At 33.7% G+C, this 16,478-nt stretch overlaps 1 protein-coding gene across 1 annotated transcript; it reads right to left on the minus strand.

The window, feature by feature from the left end:
- Positions 1-6,730: 6,730 nt before the first annotated feature.
- On the minus strand, positions 6,731-14,601 carry LOC123523347 (cell adhesion molecule 2-like). The gene is made up of 5 exons (XM_045301032.2): positions 14,413-14,601; positions 10,087-10,264; positions 9,202-9,381; positions 8,856-8,999; positions 6,731-7,930 (listed from the first exon to the last, which is right to left on the minus strand). Exons 1-5 carry the CDS (start codon positions 14,518-14,520, stop codon positions 7,842-7,844), a joined length of 699 nt encoding a protein of 232 aa, XP_045156967.2. The 5' UTR covers positions 14,521-14,601; the 3' UTR covers positions 6,731-7,841.
- Positions 14,602-16,478: the final 1,877 nt, after the last annotated feature.

Here is a 16,478-nt window from a genome sequence, read left to right on the forward strand (position 1 = left end):
TTGATGGTGGAGGAAGACCCCAGGTGCCCCTCCGTGCATTATTTCATCACGAGCGGGCACCTGAATAGAACCACCAGCCTTCCTTAAGCCAGCTGGATGGCTTCCTCACATGAAGAATTCAACGCCCCGAGTGAGGCTTGAACCCACATCGATGAGGGGCAAGTGATTTGAACTCAGCGACCTTAACCACTCGGCCACGGAAGCCCCCAACAAATGTTGCAGGAGTGGTTTGAAAGTTGTCGGTAAAGTAACAGATTAAGAACATATGGATTTGAAATAAGAGACAAAATCTGACAAGTTTGACTGCCAAGATGTAAAATGTTTGAGCGAAGAAAAAAGTCACCATAGTCCCAGGATTCATTCTGTCAAACATCTAATCAATGGACAACTCTAAACATTGAAGTACAGATTTAAACATGATTTGGTAAAATATCAGTGAGAAAATTTGTTCGGGTATGATCTGTTATCAGTATTTATTAAGAAACGTATTGGTAACTCAACTGGTACAACAAATGTCTGTCTCATGTGTATCAAACAGAAATGTTCAATCCATGACATCTAAGAGACAAAATGACGTACGGTTAGTTTTGCTGTTTACGTAATCTGTCCAATAATAAGTCACTTTTTAAGCCAAATAACACTATAAAAAAATAAGTTTAATATTGAAGAGTCATATAAATTCTATGAAATGCAGACCTACTTACGTTTTTGACAGAATGTCAAGCAACAAATTCTAATTGAATGTGAGGACCTCGCTCTTCAGCACGTTACATACTTTGACGTTCTAACTTTGAAAGAGTTGTTTGAAGCAGTTTCTATTCACACTGTTTTATCCTATTTAAATCAGACCGGCATCTGTCAAAAAATCTTAACACGAAATAATTTTTATTAATATCTTTTGCAATGTTATAATATTTACAATTAAATCAGACTCACCGTTCTTACCTTCTGAAGAAAGAAGACCAACTTAAATGTGAACCATGTCAAGCACCATTTACTATTACACATTTTTAATTGATACTGTGTGGACTTCACAGCGCATAACAGACTTTGAAGTTATTTGAAACAGTTGCTACAGACAATATTTTATCCTCTTTAAAGCAGACAAGCATCTAACATAAAATCTGACAATGAAATATTTTGAATAACAGTTATTGCAATTATAGTATTAAGTCTACAGCTAATATTTTAACATTGTTTAAGTTTGAACAAAAATGTTTTTGCAATTGTTTTTCAATGTTCGTTTCCAATATGACTTTTCAGCGATATCTGACCTTTTTTCTTGATTTATCGTAAAAGCAAACACACTCACTCACTACATCAGAGTCTGGTTTGTCTGTATGTATAGCTTAAATGCATTTATTTGCAAGAACGAAAATCATGAACATCCGTAAACTTTATTATGTCATTCACCGTTTCTTCTTCTACAAAGCAATCAACTGGATCTTTTTAATTTTGGTCCAAATTTAAAAACTTGGGTAAATGTACTTTATAAAAACCCGACAAGTTGTATACTATATAACGGTTTCTTGTCTGATTCCTTTAATATTAAAGGAGGAGTGAGACAAGGCTGTCCTTTGTCCCCTTACATATTTATTTTAGCTATTGAACTACTCTCTTTAGCCATTAGAGAAAATAAGAATATTAAAGGATTCAAGATATTTGATATAGAAGTTAAAAACAGCATGTTTGCAGACGATGCCACTCTGCTTTTAGACAGTTCTGAAAACAGTTTTAAAGAAACGATAAACATCTTTGAACAATTTTCGTTTATCTCAGGCCTTAAACTAAACTATAATAAATGTACAGTTCTTAGGATAGGCTCGCTCCGAAATCAACATGACCTAGTATACTGTAGAAAAAAATATGAAAACATTACATGGACTTCAGAAAGTGTAAAAACCCTAGGTGTAACTTTTCATTCAAGTACTGATGAAATACTTAGACTAAATTATGATAATAGATTATCACAATTTCAATCGGACATTAATAGATGGAAAGCTAGACACCTTACAACTATAGGTAATATTTCAGTATTGAAATCACTAATTCTTCCAAAGTTAACTTTTTTGTTTTCTGTTCTACCTAATCCTTCGGATGAAATTATAAAACGAATTACTCAAAGTTGTTATGAATTCATATGGAACTCAAAAAGGGATAAAGTTAAAAGGGATATAATAATACAAGAATTTGAAAATGGGGGCCTGAATATGATCGACATACCAATATTTTTAAACTCCTTAAAATCAAGCTGGATTAAAAGAATAATAAGCGACTCAAATAATGGACTGTGGAAAGAAGTAATAAAGAAACACATGCAACACTTAGGAGGAATATCTTTATTCAAATGCAATATAAATACAAAAGACATATTAAAACTAAAGTTAAAAAACAAATTCATAAATGATATATTAGTTGCATGGAGTAAAATAAATTTTATTGAAAATCCTCAAAACGTATTAGAACAAATCGTTTGGCAAAATTCATATGTGAAGAATAATAACTCTCTACTTTTGTTCCCGCTATGGAAAATTAAAAACATAAACCGTATTAAAGATGTTTATGATACAGACACAAATAATTTCAAAACTTTCAATCAGTTACAAATAGAATACAATATTCCTAATAATGAGTTCTTAAACTATCACATACTTATTTCATCAGTTCCAAAAGAATGGAAACGAAAGTTAAAAAACATTATACCCCCTATAATATCTGACAAAACAAATACGTATGAAATTCTAGAAAAAACAGAGTCATACGTTTTAAACAAAAAATTAACGCAAATACAGAAACAAAAAAGGCTAATGATTCAAAATGTAAAACCAAAGTCCCAATTAAAATGGGAGAATTACTTCCCAAACAGATCCTTTAACTGGCACGAAATATATAAGAATGCGTTTGTTATCTGTCAAGATAACGTTCTACAAAATTTTCATTACAACTTTTTGCACAGAAATATTGCAACAAATAAGTTTCTTTTTAACTGCAGGTTAAATGAGTCCAGTCTTTGTGATTTTTGTAATATGGAAATAGAGAGTCAAGAACATCTATTTTGGAGTTGCCAAAAAACACAAATTTTTTGGAACGAATTGTTTCAATGGCTTATTGAAGTTGGTATAGATGTTACTCAAGATAAATTTATATCCTTTTTTCATTCAAGAAATAAAATAATATCATTCATTCTCATGTTTTCCAAATATTACATATATAATTGTAAAACGAAGAAAACAATACCAAACATATCTATCTTTAAACAAAAACTGTCTAACAGATTAAAATCGAAAAGTATAGAGCTTTTCAAAACTCTTCTCTTGACATTTTCAACAATGATTGGAGAAATTTTATACCAATGTTGAATATGTAATATGTACAAACGATGTTTACTACCAAGGCCGTTACTATTTTTTTTTCTTTACATTATTCCTGTTCATACTCTTCTTGTTTGTTTCCCTTTTTTCTAGCTATATAGTGCATTCAAAATTATAATATTGTATAAATTTCTGTATATATATGATGTATTGATGTATTGATGTACTTACGAAATAAACGGGCCTTAAAAGTGGTTCAAAAAAAAAAAACAAAAAAAAAAACAAAAAAAAAAAAAAAAACAAAGCAATCAACACGCCTTGTGTTCACAAGGGTAACCTTGACCCCGAGTTCGTAACAAATTCAATATGGATATGGATTATGAAACGTTGAAGTCTGTGTAAAATTACTGTATAATATACTATACGAAAGGTTCCATATAAGATTACGACATTATGCCGTGCACGATTCATGTGCAATATAAATTCTTAATATAAAATGTGACACTTCAATATCTGATGTGACACATTCTACATTTTGATAACGGTTAATATTGAAACAGTACGCGCCTGCCACTATCAATCCAATTGCCATTAAACCTAAGAATATCAAAGAATCCGATTCTTGTCAGCTGCCTAGGGAAATAAAGCATTATATTTCTTAAATGAGCCGTGCCATGAGAAAACCAACATTGTGGGTTTGCGACCAGCATGAATCCAGTCCAGCCTGCGCATCCGCGCAGTCTGGTCAGGCTCCATGCTGTTCGCTTTTAAAGCCTATTGGAATTGGAGAAACTGTTAGCGAGCAGCATGGATCCTGACCAGACTGCGCGGATGCGCAGGCTGGTCTGGATCCATGCTGGTCGCTAAGCCACTATGTTGGTTTTCTCATGGCACGGCTCAAATGTGATCCCAGGATCTTCTTCGTCGCAATTAGGCTCCAAATTATTGAGCGAGTAAACTTAATATTGGGTTAGCAAATTACTTTCCAGAAATAAAAGACTGAAAAAAGTACATACTCTATATCAATTACGTTCGGGTCAAAGCATTAGTTTCATTAAATAACCATTAAACAGCGTAAATTGCCTCAGCTGTCTTAAATATTTTCTTTTGTAACTTTGTTTTGCTCATTGTAGTCATGCTTTCAATGCCAGTAGTTATCTAACGAGTGTGTTTCCACTATTTTATTATTTTCTTGTAAACTAGTCCTTTAACCAGGAACTTGTCAATATACTTTCCACTTCTAATGCTCCCCGAATGTGGGGAGCATATAGTCGCACTACTTATCCGGAGGATAACTCAAAAGTATTGAAGGTACTCTGGGTGGTCCCATTTTTTAAATATCTTCCTTTTCTTGAAAACCTTGTCCGGGGCATAATTCAAATACTATGTAAGGTAATGACTTGATATTTTACATATTCATAGAGATCAATGCGAAGAAGTGCAGTGTTAAAGAACCACAACTCTTGCTGACCCCATTTCCCCTTAACACAACCTTCGTGACTGAAAAGACCCTTATGCTACAGTATTTTTGTGGAGCATCCATCGGTGTTACCGATCGCCTTGTTCTTCCTTATGTCTACCTGAATAGTTTGCACGGCCATTCGAAAAAAAAAATATTAGTAAGAAATTGACAACTAATCATTTAATTTAAAAACATAAATCACACTGTCAGGCTAAAATTATAACATAATAATGGAAATGATTAATTTTGTTCACATTAAGTCAAGTCAACAGACTTTACTGCCGTCTTATAGCAAAATTTATGTCTGGATTTCAATGTGACGGAAGGTCCAAAATACTCAAATGTGAATTATTTTAGAGCAGAGACTGTCAATATGGAAGAATCAGGCAACAGGTTAGCTTAAGGTCAGAGGAAACTAACTCAATTTCCATATGCCCATAATGTAATGATTCCGGTATTGGGTAATTCTTAACATTTAGCGCTTTGATGCCACCTACATAGTATGAAAGAACTATTATACAACTTCAACAAATGTTCCTGCTGACCGTCACTTTTGGGGACTTTTTTTGCTCTTGAACTCGCTTAACCATAGTCCGGCAGTGATTTGTTCTTTTTTTTTATTTTTCATGAAAATGCTCTATTGTTAAACAAGCCTTGTGATTTGTTTACACGTGACCTTAAATTTTCACAAGAAAATATTCCATTTAGACTCCATGTTAACCACTAGGTTTCGACAGCCTACGACAGGAAATATTTACTACTAAAGATTACTTAACTCGTTGTAGGATATTTCATTGCAGGAACTGTCGTTGTAAGATATATCGTTTCAGGAACTGACGTTGTAGTAGATCTCGTTGTAGGATCTGCAGTTGTAGGATTTCTCGTTGATAGATTATCTCGTTCATTCATTTAAAGGCAGTATCCATGTCTCAAAATATATGCAGTTATTTAGCTTTATCAAAATGTGTTTCGATAAAATCATTTTAATTTCATAGCTTTAACGCTCTCGAAGTAGTATTCAAAAATCAAAAGTGAAAGCAAGAACATATTTATAAAAATATATAACAGTAGAAAATGAAATATTATATTGTAAATAAATCATTGCAAACGTGCAAACATTTAATCAAGATAAACATGCCACTGTGTTATAGAATCAAATCTACCTATGTGACAGACATTGTCGAACATATTTGGTATTGTCTATTAATAATTGCTTGCGTATTCAGTTTACCAATTTAATATTTGAGAAACAAATTAAGATTACCATCTGTTTTTAATACGCTAAGAGCCTTTCGAACTTACTTTTACCAAGTTATACTGGTACTGATGATAAACCCAGACAGATGATAAAGTCGAACACCTTGGAAATATTTGATTGCAATCGGTTATTTATAAAACTGAACACACCATCTAATAGTTTCCACTTACAACACCAACTGGTGTAAACAAAAACAAAATTGGTAAATATTCTGTTTAAATAAATGACTTACATAAATTTGTATTAAAAAAATTTATCCAAAATTACTGGGGAAGAGGGTGTTTTTTGCGCATGCTAACTGTCGAAACATGAAGGCCTGACATTTGTTAACTTTTCATTACTTGATCAGGAATGACTGTTGCAGCTTTATTGGGGAAAGTTTAAATATAATAATACCAAGAAATTTTTGTAAATGACAAAGGGTTCGAATTTATCATCAGTCAACGTTCATGAAGTCCCCTTTTAACATACCCCTTTCAGGCCTTCACTTCGTATAGTTTGCTTACTAAATATAAATTTGAATTATGTAAAGTTTTCAGCAAAGGTTAAGCTTTATTTTGATACCGACCATTGATTTCAATTTACAGAAATAAAACAGTTACAGGTAAAAAACCTCATTTTCTGTTCGGGTTTATCATCAGTACCAGCACTGCTATATATCATTAGATATAATAAAATAACCATTGCAGAATCAAACGGAACTATGTGAGACCTATGGAAGAACATACTTTGGCATTGCTTAATAATTGCTTAGCTAACTTTATTTAAATTGGAATACATTTATTTACTTTTTACAACAAAAGCTTGGTTTTGACTTTAATGACAGCTTTGCTTTTGTTTTTGGTATTTTTTTTGAAAACAATAAATCTTTCTTGTCTGTTTGTGTATGCAGTTTCAGCTTATCAAAGAATATTTTATTTGTGATCAGGGAAATTGATCTTCAGGTATTACATTTTATGAACTGCAGATCTGATGGAAAGAAAGGTATCCAATGAATATTAGAATATAGATTGGTTGCAACTAAATTGACACGAATAATGTCATCGAAATAAGAAAGCCTTTTACTAAAGAAAACAATGAAGAAATAACATGTTTTGACAACGTCAGATACAGTCGTCTGCAAAAATATAATACTGAGAAGAAGGAGCAACGATCGCCATCTGTATAGCATCAAAGGAAATTAGAAGCCAACATATAGAACTTGTAAACAACGACTAACGTAATCAAGAACGCTTTTTTATTACTTGTTTGGCTTCTAGCTTAGTTTAATCATATTTATTCCCAGTAATACATGTACAAATTAAATAAGTAGGAAAGGACACGAATGAAAGACACATAGTCTTAAAGAACTCTTCTCCTTTGCGGACAAAATAATTTGTGCAAATACTTGAGCTTTTAGTTGTACCGGGGATAATGAATGTAGTCTTAAGAAACAATTTAACTGAATATGGTTGTAAAGACGAGTATGATGGGTACTTTACGATTCATGTGATTTGAAAATAAGAAGCTTGAAAGACAGGTAAATTTTTTTCTACGTCTGCCTATATCGTCCATACACTAATTGCCAAATTGAGTTTGTAGTATTCAAATAAATTGCATTAAAACAATATGTAGTTGTAGATATTCTTCAGTATAGAAACTGATAGAAAGAAATGTTTGATTTCTATAATGAAAACATTCTGACTAATTATTTTGCCTCACCAAATTATCGCTCTAACATGATATCAAGACACTTTTATATATTGTAATAGTTCATTGATAAATATGACGTAACTGTATCAGAAATGAGGTTGATTTTCCATGTATAAAATTAACACCACGTGGGTTCCATGTATAAAATTAACACAGCGAGTGGTGAAAACAATGTAAGTGTCCGATATGTATAGCTCTGGCATCCAGCTGAAATGTAAAATTTAAGATTTGTAATTATAGTAACTGAAATATACCATGATATAAATATAGCAATACAGTTTAAGATTCGTAAGACTGTTGTTAGTGACACTGATAATGTCGTTCTCGTTATACATAAATGCTAAATCTAGTTATTTTCTTCTTGAAATAAATCCAAGGTTTCACTATAAGCATTGCCTATAGGTGCAAATAGGTTTGAACTAGGTGTGTTTGTCACAAAAAAGACAAATGTCTCCCCCTTATGTATACCTTTGGCTCTGGCGGCCATTATGTGCAGCAAAGCGGAAGTGTTGGCGATATGCAAAAGTAGGTTTGGTACTGATCACTCCTGTGAAATTCGTCGAAATCTGTCCAGCAGTTTGACCTGTGAAAGCCGGACAAGATTTTTCTATATTTAGCTCTGGTGGCCATTTTGTGCAGTGAAGTGGAACGTACTAGCGATATGCACCCTAGGCTTGGTACTAATCACTCCTGTGAAGTTTTGTCGAAATCCGGCCAACCGTTTGATCTGTGAAAGCCGGACAAGATTTTTCTATTTTTAGCTCTTGCGGCCATTTTGTGTAGCGAAGCGGAACGTGTCGGCGACATGCACAACTAGGCATGATACTGATCACTCCTATGAAGTTTCGTCGAAATCCGGTCAGCAGTTTGACCTGTGAAAACCGGACAAGCTTAATGCGGACAGACAGAAGGACGGACGGACGGAGGGACAGATGGCGAATGTAAAAACAATATGTCTCTCCCATCTATGGGTGAGACATAATTAAGATAAAATACCTTGAAACGAGAAGTCTGTACTGTCATATAGAAATGTAATGGTAAATACAGGGCACAACATGTGCTTAAATGATTTAACGTGTTCAAAAGACTTAAGAAACTTAAAAACTAGTTGCGTAATAATTGAAAACCTTACATGTGTAACCTGCTGCTTTAGTAGCAAACGTTACTAAAGTCCTTGTAACGTCAGAGTTCGGCAGTGATGCAACGCATCTGTAGGGAGCATTGTCTACTTCCGGTCCTATGACAACCGTTAGAGTGCTTATCGAGTCGCCGAAACCTATAAGAGAAGATACATATCACTTTATCGTAAAATAGTAAAAAGAAAAAATAATAGATGGTTTCATAGAACAAACAGATATTTGTATTTATCATGTAACAATTGCCTTAAAATATCCACGTAGTGAATACTTATACATTGAATATAAAAAGGTACAGTTGTAGTCTGTCTTCATCTAAATGTATTTGCAAGAAACATATACCATCTACATCATTAGACTTTTGACAAGTAGAAGCAAGTCCAGTTAGTTCCGTCTGCCCGTGGAACCATGTGACATCTGCCGGTGGTCTACTATGTATGACATGACATGTCAGATTTACTAGATTTTCTCCTGTGAATGGTGGATCCGTTCCCCAGGTCAATGTCATGTTGGTCATCATCACTAAAACAGTAGTAAACCACTATTGAAAAACAACACACTATTACTTAGTAAATATAAAATGAAGTTACTGCATGACACTACGACTAGACAGTAACACACTGTTATTCGTATCATTTGTGTACATACTTCAATACAAAACAGGTCATGCTAAGGTGTAATATATCGTGCACACATGCCAATACTGCAAAAGGTAAGAGCAAATATACTTTTTCCTAGTCCAAACATTTCAATTTGATATTATAAAGTATCTGTACACTTCTGTTGCTACCATAAAGTATATTTATTCGTATGCGGAGCAATACCTGCATGGTCAAGGTATTGTGCCTCAACGGCCACATTTATTATTTGTACATAGTTATATTTTTAAGATTATAATCATTGTTTCCTCAAATCATCTTTTACTTCACATACATTTGCGTCTGTGAATATAAGTGAACGGCCGTCAATCATTTCATAATAAATACATTCACTGTAGCAAATTTACGACTGGAGTGTTATTGTATATACTCATTATAACTCATAAGGATAAAATCGGAGATAAATAAAACCCGTTTAGTAACCAGACAGACTCTTGAATCATTGCATAATTATATTCATTGATGCATTAAAATTTCATTAAATAAAACCAACTGTTTCCTAGATAATGCAAAATATGATGACGTAATCGTTAATAGTCATGCGTACTACGTTTTTATATTTCCTTACCATTAACGGTTAACATCGCCTTTGCCCTATCTACGCCAGCCTGACATTCATACCACGCCTCGTCATCCAAAACGGCTTGCTTTATGGTCAGTGAGTACGATCCTTGTATTAAATACTTTGATCCGTTTATACTATTGCCATTATACGATAGTATTTCGACGAATCCGGTACGTGTCACCTGCCCAAGGATATAAAGTTTTATGTTCGTTATTAAATGTCTACTCCGAGATCATCTTCGTCTCATGTTATGAAGTCCAATTATGGACTCTCGTAGACTTAATAATGGCGGTCAAAATAATTTCCTGTATATTGTAGACTCTAAATGTCTTGGGTTTGTGCCAAGCGCTATTTTCAAGCTAGATAAGTGTCATTAATACGATAACAACAACAATACAACGTATATTACAATAGATGCCTTAAATGTTTTCCTTGACTTAATTCATAATGTTAAAAATGTATCTCAGTATGTTCAGTTCATTCAAAGGTTAGGCAGTTGTTCTTTTTTCCTTTCTTTTTATTCCATTTACAATGACCATTCGAAATTGCTGGTAGTATGAATAATGTTAATTTACTTTGTTGAAATTTGAGTTAACCTAGCACAATTTAAGTGGTATGGCGATGGCAAGTTTTAATGTAGAGGAAGACCCCGGTTCCCCTGTGGAAATTATTTCAGACTCGGCCGAACATTTTTGTAATCTAAAAGAAAGGTACACTGTGGCTGGACGTATAGCCGCTGTGTTGGCACCCCGTCATGCTTTGATCAATATAGTACTTTCGATTTAAATTCTTCTAATATTCAGAATTTTCAGAGTATAATAAAATATAGAATAGTTTTATTATCATAATATTTAAACCAACGGAAGTGGATAGTTGACTGAGTCCGGCCTAACAATGAAAACGCCCGCTCATGCCGAGAACCACGTTCTTTCTTCCCTTTTCAGGAAATTTGTCATTTTCATTGCAAATTTGGGCTCAATACACTTCAATTGGACAGATACTTCCAATATATAATTAACTACATTCTGATCAATATAAAACGATAGGGCATTAACTTGTACGTAACGTAAGCAGTCTAGAAGAACGACAAAAGTGCAAAAGCAAATTATTTTGGCACGAAATCATAAATTCTGTCTCTGCCTGGAAGGCACTTTCCATAATAAGTGCAAGCTAACTCCATTATTAGAATAAACGCGACAAATTCGTGTTGTATATATTCAACGACCAGCACGAGTCTTAGGTCTTAAAAGTACTAGAACAAAAACACATGCAATATTCATATTATTTTCATTTACCAATATGTTTCACAAAAAGGCACTACAGTCAACAGAATTCGAACAAGAAAAAGAAAGCTGTTGATCATCTAATCAAAAGATATCTTCCTCTAGTGGAAATAACTCGATATATAAAGTTTGAAGGCTGTAGCTCTTATGTTTTATAACGCCCAAATGCGATAGTGATCCTCCTCAAGTGATACAAATTAAATCTGTTAAAAGAACCTTTGGAAGCAAAGAACGCAACGCAGCATCATAATAACAGACTCGGTTTAATTGAGTCTGTTCATTAGAGGCATTGAAGTGTACTACGCCCCTCGCGCCCGAAAGATTATAATACTGTAAAATGGTTGTTCTCTATGATCCTGAAGGCCCAGAAAAATATAAAAACACTGACTGAAAGTCATTACGTTTAGGATAAAAACTGCAGCCATTATTCTTCCTGACTTAGAGGACGAAAACAAAACAAAATGCCAGAAATTAAGTCAGGTCTCTGTGACCTTGACCTTTGAAAGATTCCAAAGTCAGAAAATCCAAAAACCTGAGAGCATTTTAGTATCCAGGTCACTGTGATCTTAACATTTGACCTACTAAGTAAAAACATTAGGGATTTGTCTGAAGTAACACTTTGTCTATATGTTAAGTGTAAAAGCTGTAGTTACTTCAGTTTGTGCTTTAGATCCCACAAACAAAGAAATTACCAGAAGGCCCATGTGAGCTTAACCTTTGAACCACTGACCTCAGAATCAAAAGAGATTTTCCTCTAGTGGTACTAAGTTATCGTGTTAAGTTAGAAAGTGGTAGCTATTTCATATGCCTTATCTTCCAGAAACCATTATCAGTCTTTAGGTCTATTAGACCTTGACATTTGACATATTGCTTCAGATGTGAAAGCCGTAAATTTTCTTAACTACAGTCCGGAAACAATTTTCATTCAATAGATCTCTATGACATTGACTTTTGACTCATTGACGCAAAAAAAACAAACGAATTCCTCCTAAAGCGGTGCTAAGTAATCATGTAAAGTTTCAAAACTGTGACTGATATTTTCTGATTTAAAAGTACAGAAACTAAAAATGTTGACGGGCGGACACTGTCTTTCCACGATTCGTCCGTTTTAATGTTTTTTTCAAAACGCGCATGTGCTCATTGCCTTTGTAGATGACAGAGGATCAAGAGGAACACGGGAAACATACAAGAAGATAGACATCAAAAGAATTCAGTCTTTGTGGGATTTAAGAACTACCAGACCACCTGTCATAGAGTCCCGCCTGCTCTGTCACAGAACAGCATAGCGTTAAGCTGTAAAAGGGTTGAACGCATAACATGCAGATTGTCTCAAAACATCTGGGCTTTAACATAATTGAGCCGTGCCATGGGAAAACCAACATAGTGGGTGTGCGACCAGCATGGATCCAGACCAGCCTGCGCATCCGCGCAGTCTGGTCAGGATCCATGCTGTTCGCTAACAGTTTCTCCAATTCCAATAGGCTTTAAAAGCGAACAGCATGGAGCCTGACCAGACTGCGCGGATGCGCAGGCTGGTCTGGATCCATGCTGGTCGCAAACCCACTATGTTGGTTTTCCCATTGCACGGCTCATATTGTAATAAGACGTTTTATAACTTTACCAAATACAGTTGGAAAATTGCCTTGACCCAAAATCTTGCAAAGTATGTAGACAACATCCCCATTAAATTCGGGTTTTGATATATCTTATCGTAGACGTGTCTATAATAACTATCAAATTCTAAAATAGAAAAAGTGGAAACTCCCCAGGTCGCTCAACACAACAAAAACGAAAATGTTGCAGGCTCGGATTGATTGAGCCTGTTCATGGACAGTAGTGGAAATGCATGCTACCGTCCACGCCCCGGGTTGAGCAGAACTCAACATTTACACATGCTAAAAGTACAAATAAAAACTATTTAGAGACATCCGCAGAGGTGTTCATACGGCGGTGCACATGGAACCTTCAATGCTACACTAGCGTGTAATTCCATGAAAAGCGGCGTATGGTCCCCAGTTAAAATAATGGGTTTGCCCTAAACGAGAAAACAATGAGCAGAACTAAACAAACTGGAATTTAAACCCAAAAGTAAAATTTTGCAAAATATTTATGTAATTTACTATAACGGTAGGCTCTCTGAAGACGTTTATAAAAAAAAACGTTCACAGTTGTACGGAATTTCCCCGGATTACGGATGACAAAACAACGTTATAGCGTATTTCAAATATTTTCCACTGTAATGTAGGAGCTTATAATCACTGCCTTATAGCAAGGAAGCCGCTTAACGTTGTTTTTATGTCATCTTTATGCCTTACCTTCTAATTAATAGCTTTTACGATAAATTCAAACGTACTTAACAAACTGTTTGGCAGCAAAAAAAAATGTAAAGCACGTATTCGCGAATATTAGAAGATAAGAGGATTTCACTGTTTCCTAAGAATTGAAAACAGGATATCTCCATCACAAGCTTTCGACTATTCCAAGCAATTAATACTTAAGGATAAGAAAGATTTGAAATCAACAAACTAAACTAGACCTTTTTCTTCCAATAATTATGGCAGAACTAAAACAGCCCCATAAGATGGAACATATCTAATAATGGAAATTGCCAGTGCTCCGTCCTACAAATATTCCTTAAACATATCTCTTGGAAAATTCTAAAATATACAAACTGTAGTTTTTCAATGTTTTTATTCCTTAATCCGTACTTAATACCATCTGTTTAAGGATGCATTGGATCGAATTATTGTAATTTTCCTTGTAAAACCTGTATATGTCTCTCAAAGCAGGCATACTCAAGACCTAAGATAGACTATGCGCAAGCATTCTCATGCCCCATATTGAAACATAAAATTCAGGAACGACGTTTTTTGATATCAGGAACGATGTTTATGATATTAGAAAAGAAAATACATCATAACATATATGCATTCTTTCAAGGAAAAATTTGATAACTTTACCTTCTTCCAAAACACATAGTCTGTTAGTCGTTGTTCAATTGCGTTACAGAAGAATTTGGCGTCACTTTTAAAAAATACAACTTTACCTTCTTCCAAAACACATAGTCTGTTGATCGTTGTTCAATGACGTTACAGAAGAATGTAGCGTCACTTCCTTGTAGTACGGTTACATTTGTTGGAGAATTGCGTATCATAACAGACTGTACAAGTGTGACTGAAAATAATTTATAGCATAATTTGATTAATAGATTGTATCTTGTGGTTAAAATCTTTACAATTAATGTAGGACTACTGGATGTTAACAATAACAACAACAACAACAATAAGAATAATAATAATAATAAGAAGAAGAGCTTTATTTATAGAGGATAACTTATTTGGCTATAGCCAGATTAACATAATATAGTCATTTAACTCAATAATTCGTAAAGATTTCCAATGCTAATCATTCACTAAAATATTAATATTCTATCTCATATCAAAATATCACACTTACCCCAAATGTTGAAAATTCTCATCAAATATATTCAACTTTATTAAATGTATAAACTAACTGTGTACTTAGAGCTACCTTCATAATTAAATGTCACATAGTAACATATATTTTCTGTAAAAACTTCCAATTTTCCGTGTTATTACACATTTATACTGTGTTTACATTTACATGTATTCAGTGTATACTGTTTCAAACTTAATGCATAATAGTATTAATACATATAAACCTGTTAATTTTATGTTTACATAAACTATATGTAGCAAATGTCGTAATTTCCAGCTAGGATACATGTAATGGCATAAATTGCTGTTTGAACAGTTTGTAGACATATGAAAAGACTTTGATTTCGAGGCAACATCAGAAGATACAAAATATATGCAAGTAGTTGATGAACAAATGTTACTTTACATGAAATGGCATAAAATGAACAGTTTGTAGACATATGAAAAGACTTTGATTTCGAGGCAACATCAGAAGATACAAAATATATGCAAGTAGTTGATGAACAAATGTTACTTTACATGAAATGGCATAAAATGAACAGTTTGTAGACATATGAAAAGACTTTGATTTCGAGGCAACATCAGAAGATACAAAATATATGCAAGTAGTTGATGAACAAATGTTACTTTACATGAAAAGGCATAAAATGAACAGTTTGTAGACATATGAAAAGACTTTGATTTCGAGGCAACATCAGAAGATACAAAATATATGCAAGTAGTTGATGAACAAATGTTAATATAACCTGTTTCGATTCAAAATTTGATAAAACGTTGTTTTCGATTTTTTATGCGAACAGCAGAATCGTTAAAAATAAAAACATATTTTGATTTTAGTTTTTATATATTAGAAACGTGTTCACTTGGAAATATAAGGATTAAATATTTTTTCTGGTGTTTGTACATTTGAAATCCCTGCTTTGAACGCACACATTTTACATAAATACCATTCCTTTTAACTCTCTAATTTAAAATATGTGCGTTAAAGACCGGGTTAATATACGCACGAACACCAGAAAATGATTTAATCCATTCATTTAAAAAATGAGATCTTGTTTGTTACGTGAAAACATAACTTAATTTATGTGCTAGCGCAAAACCTATTAGTGTGTCAATACCTATTAAGTATATCTTATTTTTAAACAACGTGGACACATTGGTCGAAAGGGCTAAGACGCTTTCCTCCCCTGGTTCGAATCCTGGCTACTCCCATTGCGGTGTGTCCTTGGGCAAGGCACTTTATCATGATTGCCTCAGTCGACCCAGTTGTAAATGGGTACCAGCAAATTGCTGGAGGTAAGGTATAATTGGTTTAAACTGTTCTTAAAATAGGGTCGCTCAAAAGCTCTACAGAGTTTATGTTAATTAATTGTTTCACAAAGCGACGGTAAATAAAATTTACCTTTATCTTTGTATTGGTAATTACGTGTCATATTATCAACAAAATCATACATTACATTATATCATTTTCATTCATTTAACAGACTTTTGTAAAGTAACAAATATAGAGAATATTTGTTTGTTTCAGTGTAAGTTCACGAGTAAACACCGGACACGAGAGTGAAAATGTAAGATGTGATGTTCATGACCGAAAGATATTTTGATCTTACATGTAAAACAAACAAATTACTTTTTGTTCCATGTCTTGACTTAA

The sequence above is a fragment of the Mercenaria mercenaria genome, chromosome 3 (genome assembly GCF_021730395.1).
Source record: "Mercenaria mercenaria strain notata chromosome 3, MADL_Memer_1, whole genome shotgun sequence".
Taxonomy (NCBI): domain Eukaryota; kingdom Metazoa; phylum Mollusca; class Bivalvia; order Venerida; family Veneridae; genus Mercenaria; species Mercenaria mercenaria.